This window comes from Topomyia yanbarensis, chromosome 3 (genome assembly GCF_030247195.1).
Source record: "Topomyia yanbarensis strain Yona2022 chromosome 3, ASM3024719v1, whole genome shotgun sequence".
In the NCBI taxonomy this organism is placed as follows: Eukaryota; Metazoa; Arthropoda; class Insecta; order Diptera; family Culicidae; genus Topomyia; species Topomyia yanbarensis.
The window spans coordinates 144,099,905-144,115,908 of record NC_080672.1 but is presented as its reverse complement, the minus strand read 5'-3'; the positions used below and the strand labels follow the sequence as shown (position 1 = coordinate 144,115,908).

The 16,004-nt window shown below is 37.9% G+C and overlaps 1 protein-coding gene across 1 annotated transcript in view; it reads right to left on the bottom strand.

The window, feature by feature from the left end:
- Window positions 1-14,673: 14,673 nt before the first annotated feature.
- Window positions 14,674-16,004, bottom strand: part of LOC131688576 (sodium- and chloride-dependent glycine transporter 2-like) — a 34,887-nt gene continuing 33,556 nt past the window's right edge. The window contains exon 7 of the mRNA XM_058972926.1: window positions 14,674-15,070. Coding sequence (XP_058828909.1) covers window positions 14,975-15,070 — 96 coding nt within the window. The 3' untranslated portion in view covers window positions 14,674-14,974. The remainder of the gene's footprint in view (window positions 15,071-16,004) is intronic.

The following is a 16,004-nucleotide window of genomic DNA, read 5'->3' as shown; positions in this document are numbered from 1 at the left end:
AGGCACGTTTTGTATATGAGTGAAATCCATTATTAGAAGTAATTTGGCAAAATTATCGGCACAGCTTTCTCATAGCTTGTAAAGTGATAGCCGGTCCTCTTTTTCATTTTTTATCCATTTTCTAATTCTTTTGCACTCTTTACTTTCTCCTTGATCTCTCAGAATTATCGATTCATCGCGCCCCTATAGTTACCCTTCCTTAAATATTTAAAAAATCATAATGCATGAACCATGTATCCATATAATTTATTCAGCAAATTTGCTTTATTTTAATTGTTTTATAACTTTGTAGAACATTACGTAGCTTAAGACCACATATCAAAGATGTTGGTACTTTGAACACCCCAACCACAAAGACCCTAATTGTTAACGCAAAAAAATCGAAAAAACCTGTTTTAATCCACCTAGCGGTGCAATTGTGCCTTTCTCATTTCTCTAAACTATGGCACGGAGGCTTTTTATGTTCAACATAATTGTGGAAATGTCCATTACATTCTTAGTACACTTTGCACTTATATACAATGGCATGCCAGCCACGAACTTGATGAGCTACGTTACGACGGTGAAACACTTGAAACGAAAAAATATCATACTCCATTAGCCTAATCAGCATTAGATCAATGTTATTTGCTTGCTAACTCATTTTGTCATGCGGGGGTGGGTATGTGAGGAGGGCGAAAGTCCCATCAACGAACGACTCCCCAGCTTAAATTGGTATGCTTTGTGATACAGTGGTGGTTTAAAGATGATGGGGTTGAAAGGGAGGGGTATGAGGGCTGGATGGGGTGGTGGTCTGAGGGGTGATTTAAAGAGATTTTTAAAGGAGGGGAGTGAGCAGTAGAGGGGGGTGTTACCCCTCTCCGTAAACCATCAACTACGCCCCTGTTAAAATCCAGAAACCTTATGCGAGTCGAAAAAAAAATTAGGCCGGGATTAGGTTGACGTTTTTCAGAGCGATTGCATAACCTTTCTATATGAGAAAGGCAAAAATGTGCCAAAATCCAAAAAAGTGAACCGTCGTCAATTTTTTTTCCAGTTTGCATCAAATCTCGACGTTTCATGCACCTTGAACACATTTAGCATCAAAAATAAAAATTCTTTTTTTAATTTTTCCTATAGTTTTATGAGAAATTTCTGTGTGGCCGCACTCTGAAACCCGTAATTCCGGAACCAGAATTCCGATCGATCCAAAATTCAATAGAAGCCGATGGGAAGGTTGCACCTTTCATTTGAGATTAAGTTTGGGCTAATCGGTCCAGCCATCTCTGAGAAAAATGAGTGACATTATTTGACACATACGCACATACATACACATACACACACACATACATACACATACATACACACAAACAGACTTTTTCCGATCTCGACGAACTGAGTCGAATGGGATATGACACTCGGCCCTCCGGGCCGGGATTAGGTTGACGTTTTTCAGAGTGATTGCATAACCTTTCTATATGAGAAAGGCAAAAAGGTGCGAAATCGGCAAAGTCCCAAAAAGTCGATTTTCATAAAAAAAATTTTTTCAAGATAACATAAAATCTCGACGTTTCATGCATTTTAAAGATGTTCGGCATCAAAAATACGAATTCGATTTCTGAAATTTCATGAAGTCCCCCCTTTGAAAAAAAAATTGAGTTCCGGCTTATATGGGAATTTCATATGTGACCGGACGATTTAGTCTATATTTCCGGACCCATATAAGCGATCCATACGAAATTTTATAGACATCTGTGGGGATATTATAGCTATCATTTGGGACAAAGTTTGTGAAAATCGGCCCAACCATTTCCGGGAAACTGATGTAAGTTCGTAAACTTTGAAAGATGGCCGCTTTTCCCGGGCACTTTCGGAACCGTCTATGGTGGTCAATGTAGTCAACGAAAGTTTGGTTGGCCGTCGGTGACCTAGAACAGCAAATTTAAGTTGTTTAAGAGACATTTTAGCGAAATTTTTACCTTTTTTGCTTTCATCGGAGTATCGGTTTGAATCACAATTTGCTATGTGATCGCACGCCACAACCTGCAACTCCGGAACCGGAAGTCGGATCAGGATGAAATTGAATAGCCATTTACAGAGACGCAATACCTTTCATTTGAGGCCAAGTTTAGTCGAATCGGTCTAGCCATCTCCGAGAAACCGATGTGACTGTTATTCTGAATTTAGATACTTCCGCCGGGGCTTCCGGAACCGATGATGGTGGCCAATGTGGCCAAATAGACTTTGAATGGATGTTAGTGACCTAATACTACAAATCGAAGCAGTTGTGGTCATATTTTGGATTTTTTTTTACCTTTATACATTCATTGCAGAATTTATTAAAATCGACATTTTCTGCGTGTTCGTACTCATCACCCTGTAATTCCGGAACCGGAAGTCGGATCCATTAGAAATTCAATAGCAGCCTATGGGAACGTTGCACCTTTCATTTGAGACTAAGTTTGTCAAAATCGGTTCAGCCATCTCTGAGAAAAATGAGTGACATTTTTGGTCACATACACACACACATACACACACATACATACATACATACACACATACATACACACAGACATTTGCCGAACTCGACGAACTGAATCGAATGGTATATGTCACTCGGCCCTCCGGGCCTTCGTTAAAAAGTCGGTTTTCAGAGCAATTGCAATACCTTTCTATTGAGAAAGGCAAAAAGTACTAAGAAAGTTTTCCGAAGTCACAAAATGTCTAAAGCTAACCGTTTGAACGCAAACAGTTTGGCTTCCTAAATAGGGGAAAGTGAAGACATATCGTCATGTGGGGCGCGTTGAGCACCCCTGTTTTCTAAGAATCTGTGAACAATTTTAGATATTATTGTTTACACAAATGGTCTGCAAGTCGTCGTTAGATAATGTACTGCTTCAACCACTAAATAAAGCAAATCTTAAGTCACAAAAAATACAAAAATCTAACGGTATGTCAAAAAATTGAAGTTGTTATAAGAATCCAGCTATATGAAAGAAGCATTTGGATGACGTATGCGTACGGCAATTGTAAAATTCATACATCCCTAAAATATTTTACTTCTTTCTAATCTTTTCAAACATAAAAAATAATTTACAAAAATTTTGTACTTTCTACAAAAATATGTTGCAAAGCATTTTGTAAGAAGTGAAACAAACTTGTCGCGTCCGGTTGCCCCATAGCAAATAAAGTGCAATCAAACGTGATATGAATGCAATTGTGCATATCTGCGCATTGGATGCAGCATTATTTTCATGTTTATCGCGAGTAAATGAAATCAGATATCCAGCTAACTCGTGACAAGCGAAAAAATCGTTGCAGGATCGTTAACCTTCTTTAGGTGTTAACTTGTTGTAACGAATAAGGTGCTAGCGGATAATATTGACCCCGATTTCTAATTCAGTTTTAGGGCACATTTTCAGTCAAATCTATATGAACCTGTACCCAAATTGTATGTTAGAGTTTCAATTCTCAGTTTCTGGTAAATATTGTCATTTTTGCCCAGATTGGCTAGTGGGAATCGGTACCGAATGGGGTCATGTTTGTATTTATAGATGCATGCAGAACCGTCATCATAAATCACAAGTTTATTGACAAAATACTAATAATAAACACAAACAAAAATAAGAATGTATATACCAAATTTGCACATGATGCACCGATCTTGGACGTTCCGGATTTTGATTCCGATGCCGATTCCGGCGGAATAATTGTATATCTCATAATGTTGAACAATTGACAATGTGGTCAATCAATGAAACTAATCCTAAAAATTTGTAATAAGCTTAAAAGTTCATATAAAATCTAGTCTAAAGTGATATTAAAACTGTGATCAATTATTGACCCTGGATTCTACGGTACATCCGTATAATTGGTCAATTCATGAATTTTGTTCTAGAGCTCTGAAGTTTTTTTCGAAAATATTTGTTACATTGGCATAAATTCGTAGTTATAACTGGAAAATTGGCCACATAATGACTTTTCGGAAGATCTGGAACATCCGCGCAATTAATGAACCTTGTCCTAGAGCTCTGAGATATTTTCAAAAACATATAAGGGTATACCATTCGCATAAATTCGTACTTGTGACTGGGACAGAGGCCTTACGATCTACGTTCAAATGAGATTTCAAGAAACACCAAAAATCCATGGTTCACAATTACAATGCCTATGTTCTGAGCAAGAAGCCGTTCTTCAATGAGAAGAACAAGGAATTGATTTTTTTTACTAATCAACATTGAAGCATTTTATCGAAATATTGGAAAGATTGTAAACTTTGTCTACGATGCCAAATTCAACATATTTGACTCAAATGGCTGTTGTTTCGAGTGGAGAAAATCGAACTTAGAGCTGAACGTGAAAGCCTAAAAACAGCAGCTACGCGCAGGGACAATGGAGTTATTGTATGGGGTATTTATGCCCACTAGAAGTGCTAGAAATTTGGTTTTCATTAATGGAATGATGGACCAATTTTAATTTAATTTATTTTAATATGAATACCATAAAATAAATTTTAAAGCAAAGCTTCCGTAAAATGAAACTTTTACTAAGAAATGGTGGATATTGGAAATTCGTTCAGGAGAAGAACTTCAAGTATAAATCATGCAAAAAACGCTTAGAGTAAATTTATAATTGTTTTAATGTTATCGATTCTCTTATGCAGTCACCGTTTATTAACTGATTAGAAAATATATGGCAGTATTTTAATAAAATGTGCAAAACTATCCGGATTATAACGAGAATGATCTTAGAAATTACTATTTAGAACAATGGAATAAAATTTACGTTGGATTCACACAAAAACTAGTAGTCAGTATCCCAATACGATTGAAAACTGTAATTACAAACAAAATCTACCAAGTTGATTATTTATTATGGAAACTTTAATTGATTTTTTTTAAAAAATATGTGTACTGTACGAATATGAGATTGAGTGTATATTTGACTATCTTTGAAATTATGATTATTTATGAAACAATGAGCATTTGTAGTACAAAGATAATTATTGTTCTTTTTTATATTTTAACGACATTCAATTAGCTAGAGATTACTGGGTAGGGAAAGTTATGAAAAATAGAGCCATAGTACTCAGCAAGGATGTGAAGTATACACTACTTGGAAAACTAGAAGTGGCAGCGTCATTAGAACAGGCTTAATATCTTACGGGCTTAACTTTTGTCTTTTGCTGATGATCAGTAGAAGACAAAAGTTAAGCCCGTAAGATATTAAGCCTGATCTAATGACGCTGCCACTTCTAGTTTTCCAAGTAGTGTATACTTCACATCCTTGCTCTCACTTGAGTACTATGGCTCTAATTTTCATAACTTTCCCTACCCAGTAATCTCTAGCTAATTGAATTTCGTTAAAATGTAAAAAAGAAAATGTGACTAACATAGTCGAAATAAAAAAGGAAAAAGGATAATTATTGTATCTTCTTTATGCTGTCTAGTAAACTATTTCTACATAAATACGAGGCCTCTTAAGCTAATTTTTTACTTATAAAATGCATATGGGACCATCCATAAATGACGTAGCATTATATGGGGGAGGGGGAGTTTTGTATTTTGTGATGATGTGTGACGACAGGGGGTAGGGGGTTTTGTCATGCTACGTAGCTTTTTTAAAGGGGAATTACTATCATCGTTTTTTTATTTTTTTTTTAATTTTGCGGGTCAAGGCGGGGTAGCGTTACCGTCAAGCGACGTAATTACCAGGGGGTTATTTAGAAGTTTGTGACAAAATGCTACGATGGGGGAGGGGGTGTTAAAAATCGCTCAAAAATGCTACGTCATTTATGTATGGTCCCTATGCATTCTGCATGGCGGTGCACGAATATGAGATTGTATCACTGTAAATAGGGAATCCCATAGAACATAGGATTGACTTGCAAAAATAGGCAGCATAGTGAGATTCAACAGATAACCCGGAATAGGCTGTTGACCTCGCTCTCACTGGATGTGTGCGATCGAGGAAGATGCGCGAGTGACGGACATTAGGGCATAGCAATTTTTTTTTAAATTTCCAACCCCCCCCCCCCTCCCTTCCTATCTTGTGCCAAATGCAAAAGTAAGCTTAAATGCCAAATTTCAGCTCATTTGGACAATATTGGGCGGGGGGCCCACTTCGATTGAATATTTTCCCTTAGCCACCATGAGAAAATATGAACGAAATAAGCAAAAAATGTAAACTCTTATGATGAAGCGATACTCGCCATCGAAAATTTATAATCTATTCAATTTTTAAAGCAGAAAAACCACACGATTCAAATGGTTGTAGTTTTGTTGTTGGAAAAATAAGGGAAGTTGGGATTTTGAGGGCTTTTAATCACCAAAATCACCTGTTTTACGAAAAAATAGCATATATTTTGAGCTTGGCAGCTCGTTGAAAATCATACTTCTAGTACAGGTCGGACTCGATTATCCGGGGATTTGAAAAAAATCTCACCCCGGATAATCGAATCACCCGGATAATCGAATCAAACTTTTTTTTGCGTTATTTCATGAATTTAAGCTTCATTCGTGGAGAAATTGGAAATAAAATGACCAGGGCAAATTTTCCTATTATGGTAAATGTACCTATTTTGGCCCTAGTCGATTTTTCAGACTTTCAGGGTGTGATTTGCATTTTCAGTTGGTTTTCATTTATTATTCATATTGGTAACGAGTTAACGATATGTATCAGTTGTTTATAGCTATTTGTACAAGAATTCTAAGATAAACTTTTTAATAAGGTGTGTCTTTTGCAATACAAGTCAAACTCGATTACCCAGGGCTTAGATTTTCCGTGGTAACTGATTCGATTACTCGAATACCAGAAAAAATAAAGTTAGTAAGTAAACTGGGGGTCGTCTGTTTCTCGGCTCCAGTTTAATTTACGTGGAGTGTCACATAGCACAGCTAACATGTCTAGTAATTCTAATTAGAAGAGTGCGTGTTGCGCACCCACAAAGAGATCCTTGTCCTTGTCCTTGTAGCATCATTTAGTTGACCAATACTGGATTGTCAGGTAATAACTACGCGTGTAGTCTTCGCAAACTGTCCCACTCATACTTGTCACTAGCGAAGGACTACCCTCTTTACATAGCCTATCATCCATCTTTGCTTGAGCTACCCTAGAATTGAAATTACCTCCAGTGACGGCCGGGTCTCTTTTCAGAATCTCGTTAACCGTTTCTTGACCAACTTTTTTCTACCGCCAATAGGGTCCCAAAACTATTTTTCATTAAAACTGTTGGCGTCAAGAAACACGAAAAACCTGGTTTAAGAAAGATAGGTGCTTCTTTTGCATCTGCTAAATATTTACCTTCCGATCTAGTGCAATTGCATAGAAAAGGTAATTGAGGGCAATCTAAATTAGAAAGTTTCAGCAGTTTTCAATAATATTCCCAGGCTAAGAAAATATTCCAAAATTTCATTTCGCCATTAACAGAAACTATCCCTGGCAGCACTGCTTCAGCGGAACCCAATCAGATTAATTGTAATAACTTCTGTTCTAATGCTAATATTTATAACTTTTAGTGCTCAAATGAAAGATCTTAGTCGCAGTTATTAGCCTTACTTGACGTTGTGTAAACCAAAAGTTATAGTCATATAGAAACATGGTTGTTCGTCAACCAGAAGGGCACGAACGGGTTAAAGATTCTATTGGAATTCTGAGCAGAAATCACTTATTGAAGGGGATAATGGGAGAAGAGCAATATTATTTGTGTCAAAGTCGACTGGAACTCAAAGCAGGATATTCATCAGGACATTACACCGGATTCCAATGATAATAGGACCATGATTCTGTCAGTATCTGGAATAAAGCATAATCTTCAGCGGAATTCTATCTTGAGAAAGATTCCACTAGACATTTAAGAAGTTTTTCTCTAGAACCCTGCATCAAAATTTAGAGAAAAAACCGTAGAAATACGGATAAATGTTGAATCGAAGCTCTGAAATAGATTCCATTGGGATGCTAAGAAAACTTCGATCAGAATCTTGAAAAGTATCCCAAACAGAATCCTGAGAAGCATGTCATCATAATCCCAAGAGATAGCCAGAAACCGACCGAACAATGTACGTATAATGACGTTGTATGTGGCCTACAGTAACCGATGTATTACGAGAAAAATGTACTTTTAGTGTAAAATTAAAAAGTTGCATATTTGGCAATATTGGCATTAAAAACTTTTCATTTTTTTTGAAATCCCTAAACAAATCTTAAAAAAAATATCTCGCTGATTGATTCTAGTGCAAACAGTACCAGAGATATAATCCGAAGAAAAACATTTTTTTAAACAATTTGTTGAAATTAACTGTTATGTGTCCAACAAAAAAAACACCTATAACAGGCCAACGAGGGTACCAGGGTACCCAAAAATTAAAATGATCATAGCTATGGCTTCCTTTAACCGATTTTGACACTTGATGTTTTAGATTCAGGAACTCGTCCACTTTTGGATTCTGTAACATTGAACCCAATGAATGGATCCGGATTTTCCGGAGTAATGTTCCAGTACTAGGGTATGATTTGTAAATTTTAATAATGCCCTAGCAAAATGAGTATCAAAACTCTTCAAATTGTCTTGGAAGCCTGTTATTTATTGTTGCGGGATCCTATGGTAGTTTGAAAAATGGAATTGGAATGGAATGGCCATTCACGGCCCTACGGGAGCCTGCTCCGGAATGTCTGTTTCGGGGTGAAATCACCAAATGGTTCCAATACCACGAGGTACAGCCTATTGATGCTATGCCAAGAATTTTGATACCCATATTGCTAGTATTCCATTGAAATTCACAAATAGTATCCAAGCACTGGAACATGCTTCCGGAAATCCGGATTCCCGGAAACCGGTTGGAATAACCCGATTTATTTTTACCAAGTTTAAAAGTGGATGAGTTCTTGAATCCAAAACACCCAAAAGCATCAAAATCGGTTGGAAATTACCTTAGTTATTGGCATTTCAGTTTTGGAGGTACCCGGGTATCCACGTCGGCCTGTGACATAGTAAAACATTCAGGAGACCCTCCTCACTCCCTTCTTACTATATCAAAAACATTATTATCCCAAAAGCTTGACTTAGTGAAGTTCTAAGATGTCACAAAGTTTCAATTTCCAGCTAAGGATAAAACATCGGAATTTCATTATTTGCAACCTAAAAAGGTATCCGAGTACCGCGTCGGACACATAACAGTTAAGAGTGTTCCCATGGACTGAGGGGCTGTTTAAACGACACAACAATTTAGGTTATTATATATTTTTAACTGGCTGATAGGACTGCAGCTTATAGCTTGAGGGATCTCGGTCCGTCCCGCGAGACAAAATTTGCAAAATCGGAAGGATTAGCGACTGTCCGCCAAATAAACACCGGTCCTCGGGAGGAGGACTAAATTTTGCGCCTGTTTGTCTCGAAGTGTGTAACGTCAAGTTCTCTATTTTGTCTGGTCCAATGTATCCTGCTCCTAACAACGCGTGCTAAGTCGTCAGTGATGCAATTAAAACTTCGCATTGATTCCGCTTCTATTTTCTTCCTGATCTCCTCATGGGTCCCCTAGGTCAGAAGCGGATCAATCGAATACAAACTATTTGGCGCAAGTTCAGAGCGTGTAACGTCGTGTCATCTAGTCTGTCATCCTATGGAAAATCATCCTACCATCGCCTTGGGGTCAACGTCTTATTGGCAAATTTCGCATTGAATCTGCTTCTGTCTCTTCCTAATCTCCTTTTTGTCTCCTAGGTCCGAAGCAGATCAATCGACTATTAATTGAAACGGTAAACATACTAGCAGTATTAGTCCTTACTCGCGAATACTTTTCCTTCAACTGTGCTGTTTCTTCTCTATCTTATAACATAACTCGATTATCCCTGTTTTAGCCAATATACATATTCATTACATTATGGACCAGGCAAACCCTTAATTTTTCTATTATTATTATCCTGAGTAGCTATACCAGTGAAGGTATTTTAGGATTTCGTTAAAAGAATCTCTGCCAATAAAGGCGTAAGCAATATTTCTCCACATGAAGTTTGCTCGAAACGAATGTCCGCCTGGTTCGACTCGAACAGACCACACCGAAAGGGTTGCTTATCATTTCTGAGAGCCGGTGTGCTTGATCGAGTTTAATAATCATAAGAACAAATCCTGAATAATTAACTATCTCTTAGGTGCCAGTCCTGCACTCCTTTCCTGAACTAGCCTCATTCTCACGATCAAAAGAGTCGACAACTAGTAGGATCTACATGTCCCCCACCCAAGCGAATTGATCAACTTGCAAGTAGGAGCACATATCTACCAACCAGCCAAGAAGACTTCCGAATCAATGAGAATGGACCATGCCAGTCGAAGGCCACAGGCCCAGCGCAATCTCGTACAGTGTCATTGTCATTTCTCAGCCCACCCTCTGACAGACGTTCATCCGCCCATCTAGACTCTGTCAAGATGAGAACCTACAAAGCCTAACTGTTCGTATGTGCTAGTCCGTTTAGATTTTGGTTTGCTGAAACGAAACAAGAAAAGCAAAATAATTGTGATTAGTATCGTAGTTATAATAAATAGGTAAACGATTTCTCCTCTGTTGTCCGTTCTCTTGTTCGTAGTCCTCCCTCCTGTTCCTGGTCTGTTTGGGCCACTGGCTTTCGGTTTCCTTGGTCGTCACGCTCGATCGATTTAGACATCATAGCAGGAGAAACAAATGAAAAGACAAAACAAAACAAAATGAAAATAAATGGACGTCTGCTATCTGTGCCTAAATTGATGTTGCTTCTCAGTTTTGCACGACCCAGGGGGGACTTGGCCTTGATCCCAATGCTCTGTCACCGATGTTACGTGATATTCGTTATGGAATATTCTTTGTGTGGGGGCCATTCATAAGCAATGTTGTTCGTTTTTTTATCCCTGATCCGCTGATACGTCTAAAATTCATTTTTAGTTTTTATCTCGTTACGTGACGCTCTTCCCCTATTGTCAATATCTAACATCATTTATGAATGGTCCCCTGGTGATATATTTAGAGCAGACAATCCAACGAAAAATAGGATTGACAGGATTTTAGTGCGCTGTTGGCGCCTTGTGTCACATCTTCATGTTTGTTATTCATACTAACAATACCAAAGCATGCGATGTGATGACCGGAAGATTAGAGAAGCAACTCCTCCCCTTCCCCCCCAACAATTTAGGTTATTATATATTATCTCTAAATGAACAATTTCTTCAAAACTGGTTCCAATCCATGATGGTCGAGTTTTGTTTCATTAGGTCACTTTGCGCGGAATAACCCATATATAAGCTATTTTTGAGGTAGGTTAAAATTTGAGAGGAGGTTAACCCTAGACCCCCCAATTGCCCGAAAAAAACGTTCTATTGACGGCAATGATGGAATTAGCACTATAATTAGACATTATAGTTGAAATTTGATTTTTTTCAAAACACCCGGATAATCGAATCATTTTCCCCGGATAATCGAATCACGGATAATCGAATCCCCGGATAATCGAATCCCCAGATAATCGAGTCCGACCTGTATTTCATTTCTTACACAATAAATCTACGGAAAGTAATTAAAATAGAAATATGGGAAGTTGGGGTATTGGGACATGCTATTATCAGTTTCATGTTATATATGCTATCTAATAAGGGGAACTCAATGAACGTATTGTAGAAAAATACTCATTCAAGCCATATTGATTGAAATATACTGCAACTTTTCTTTAATTATGTAGACAAATAAACAAGCATTAATTATACCAAGACATATATAGATAAAAATATAGAAATTATCGAGTTTAACTACATGTCACCAAAGCTCGCATTTCATAAATTGATTAGTGTAGACTTATTATAGTTAGGGATTGATTTTCTCTGGTGTTCTACCACTTGCAGCAGATATTGTTTTTGTAGTTCATCATTAGTGATGGTGTTCGAAAAATCTTGAATAAGTTTTACAGCACGCTCCGAAACATCATTAACCACCTTCACGTGCCGAACAAATCTTTCTGCTTCTTGATAATTGGGATCAATGACCAATGACGAAAACGTTTCTGAAGCCAGGATGCACTGATATTCAAGGTATCAAACAAGAACCATGACTTAGGACCAATCAGATCAACAAGTTTTGTACTTTCATTCAAAATGGGAAATGTTGGATGGCCTCTTTCAAACTCGGTCGGTCGTGGTGTTCGACACAATTTCTTAGCAATTTGTTGCCGTTCAGCATCCGACAAATGGTTTGAAAATATAGAAAAGACTGCATATTCCTCAGTTAAATATCAGCTGTGTCTATCCAATGCTTGGAGTGCAGCATTGGCAACTTCATGATCAAATTTCCTTTATTCACACAAGTCATGCCAGAGTTTTAGATCATTCCGTGGTGCATCGACTGCAATCGATGCCGTGAGCCATTTCTCAACATAGAAAAGAGCGTTAAATTGGCACAATCTCTCTAGTTTTGTAACCATATCCTTGTTATAACCAGCTTGATCAGTAAAAGCGTACATTTTAGCGGGGTACAAAATTGAAGGCATCCATCGAGCATGATGACAAACAGCGGGTCGTAATAAATGCTCTCCTCGTTCAGGTTTCGCTCCCAGAAGCATGAGCATGAGTTCTGCACATTCCCTGTAGTCATCTCGTGGAAGTGCTTGCTTTGAGTTGGGATCAGGGATTGGATAACATTTTCCGATCGCCTTTTCAAGTTTCTTTCCACAATTGGAAGGGTTTTGAAATCTGTTTTCGTATCCAGAGTTTTCAAAATCGAATCTCGGAAATGAACAAATAATGGATTCTCTGGACCTGACGTCTTACCAAACAGTTTTTTGTGGACGGCACATAATATTCTCTCGAATATGTGATGACGACAGGCAAGCATAAACACTTCTTATCTAAAGATGTTTCGAGTTTTACACATGCTCCAAGTTTTCGGCCGGAGCTGGATGCAGTCGTATCGAAGACGAGGGCTCGTATGTTATCAGATAGTCCCCATTTTTTAACCAGAGTCCAAGAAGCGTTTGCCTGTTCTGTTCCCGTACTGTTACTTATTACAGGTATACCAAGAAGTTTCCCTTCTTCGTACTCTGGCATACTAGAAACTAGAATTCCCAGATGATCTTTGTTTTCTTTTTTAATGTCTGGCACAAGCTTGCCATCCCAGTGAAGAGCGGCATGTTTCGGTGGAACGAATATTTCCTTGATACCTTCTGCAACAGTTTTTCGAACCTCCTTACCTGCTGCCCAAGTGCTTTTTACTGATAAGGTAACATCATCAGGACTGACTCCACCTTCAGAAAGAATCGCACCCATAAAAGCTGTTCGTTGACCAGCTGAGAGATTAAGCAGGTCTACCATAGCTGATATATTTGTGCTTTTGAATGGGTTGCGAGACAGATTGAGGGAGACGACAGGAGAATTTATGCGCTTAATGCTACTTACCGAAGCGAGATCAAAGTCAGGATCAAAAGATTCTTTCTCCTTCATTTCATCTTCCTCCTTCAGCATGATGCCATCTGATCCTTTTTCTTCCTCGAATATGTATTGTCGCTCTTCATTTTTTATGCTCGTTGGTCTAGCTGTTGGAGACGAGAAAATCTCTTTTCCATTTTGTGAACTGTGCGCTGACCTGTTAGGAACCGTATGTCCTCAGCTATCATGTGTTTTGTTCTGTATCTATCGTGCTCAATAATACTGACAGCATCCTCATTTCCGAACGGAAATGTGCTTGCTTCCCTTGTGTTTCCGAATATTTTCATAGTTCACAATAAGTTTGTTGAGTCTACTCTTGGAATGCCCACTGTTGATATTCGTGGTGGGAATTCCCGCGCTTTGCCAAAAAACCTCAACTTTTCGAATGACGCAGTTTTGATGACAGAGTCCTTCTTATCATTCTTTAGAAGTCAGATTCAGGCATAAAAAACAAACGCAAAACATCACCATTCGTTGGTAATTGAGCTCCTTTCTTTGGTATCAAATCGATTAGAAGCTCTCCTAAAAGCCAGTCCTGAGGTAATTTATTTTTTCTAGACTTATGTCTTGTCAGTGTTGGTTGCGGAGCACAACTTCCCTTATTTTTCCAGCAACAAACATTTGAATCCTGGGTATTTTCTGCTTCAAAAATAGTATAGATTATAAATTTTCAATGACGAGTATCGCTTCATCATAAGAGTTTGCATTTTTTTGCTTATTTCGTTTATATTTTCTCATGGTGGCTAAGGCAAAATATTCAATCGAAGTGGGCGGGGGTCTAGTATTGTCCAAATGAGCTGAAATTTGGCATTCAAGCTTACTTTTGCATTTGGCACAAGATAGGAGGGGGGGGGGGGGGGTCGAAAACTAAAAAAAAAAATTGAGATGCCCTAACGGACATACAAGTAGACTGGGGACAGGCGGTCCAAGATCGTCCCACCCGGATACATTCAACCATGATTCGAACACTCGGATTTCTCGATCACGATGATGATGACATCCTGTACTACCAGACCGTAACATATTGTACCGAAACGTATATATTCTGACTAATCCATTTCCAAGAAATGGCACAACGTGGGCAATACCAGCGTTTCTTCAAATACATCCGCTATACAAAATCATTTACCCTCCAACGTTATGCACATTAGGGGAATACTCGGAACTAATTAGATACGTTATTTGGTAAACATGTGTACCTTTTCGTTGGTAAACGATATCAAAATTAAACAGCGATTCACAAGAAATTTACTTAAATGTATCCACACAAATATTTATTGGAAACGTCTTTTCAAGATAACACATTATTATCACCAAGCATTTATAGCTGCGAAGTCTGCCAACAATTTGGCGAAGGTGTAATTAATCGTTCAAACAATAACACGAATATATATAGGTATTTATTTAAGCACAAGTGCTATAGACTAGAGCAAACGATACTACAATAGGTTGATAAATTATGTGATATGAGCACCTACGATAATGCAACCGCCATTACCTATGGACCGAAGAATTTTGCATTTTAACCAGATCAGGGCAATGTCAACGGTGGTGATATCGCTAGATTTCAATGCCATGGTCATCATATTCGAATTGGTACAGTGATGGCCGTGCCGCCTTCCACTCATCGGTCGGTTTGAGGAGGTTAACTATTTTCTGAAATGGTAAAGCAGATAAGAATAATTGCATGGATTATAAGTGTTATTCTACCGAGGAAACAAGGCGCATCAATTAGACCAGACATACGCTTGCCACGTGAACAAGCTGAAGTTGTCAGTAATGTTGAAGAGCTTGTTTTTTACGAACATCTTTACTGAATACCAAAAATCTTTAGTTATAGTGACCCCATAAACCTTTTTTTACCAGAAGCTCAGCATGTTCCAGACAGTTGTTTGTCTTGTACTCTTCAGAACAGATCATTGGTCTATATCCTGTAACTTAGGAGTTACTAGGAAATTTTTTATATCATTTGCGGAAGATTCAATAGTAATGATTTTCGAATGGGTAAAAACGCAGGCAGTTCATGTTGCAATTAGAAGCGTCTGTTTTTTCTATATCCCTACTTCCTTCCTCACGATGTCCATGTGGACGTTCCAAAATTTTTTTTTGGGTGGTTTCATAAATAGAAATGGAATTTCAATTCTGGGGGAAAATTTTCCAATGTGTTGATTTTAACTACAGAATATCATAGAATCTCTTTGGGAAACTACCATGTAAATGTTTCATTTCTGAACGATATTGTAATCTATTGGACGTTTTAAAGAGTCATCATAATAACACAAAGTTTATATAGATTGACTGACAGATTATTGAGTTGGCTCGCAATTTTAACAAGCTTTCACATCCGAACGTATTTAAATGTTAAAATGTTTTCAATTTAAACAAATGTCTGCCCATTCACACACTATGGTATTATAAGCGTTTTGGGTATTTCAAAATTTCGAAAAATACAAATACAAATTTGTTTCACTTTCTTTTACTAGATAAAAATGTAATGTAAAGTCTGGGGGATGGGCGTAGCGTAGTTGGTAAATCAATTGCCTTGTACGCAGCGCACCTGGGTTCGAGTCTCGACCCTCACACATAGGGT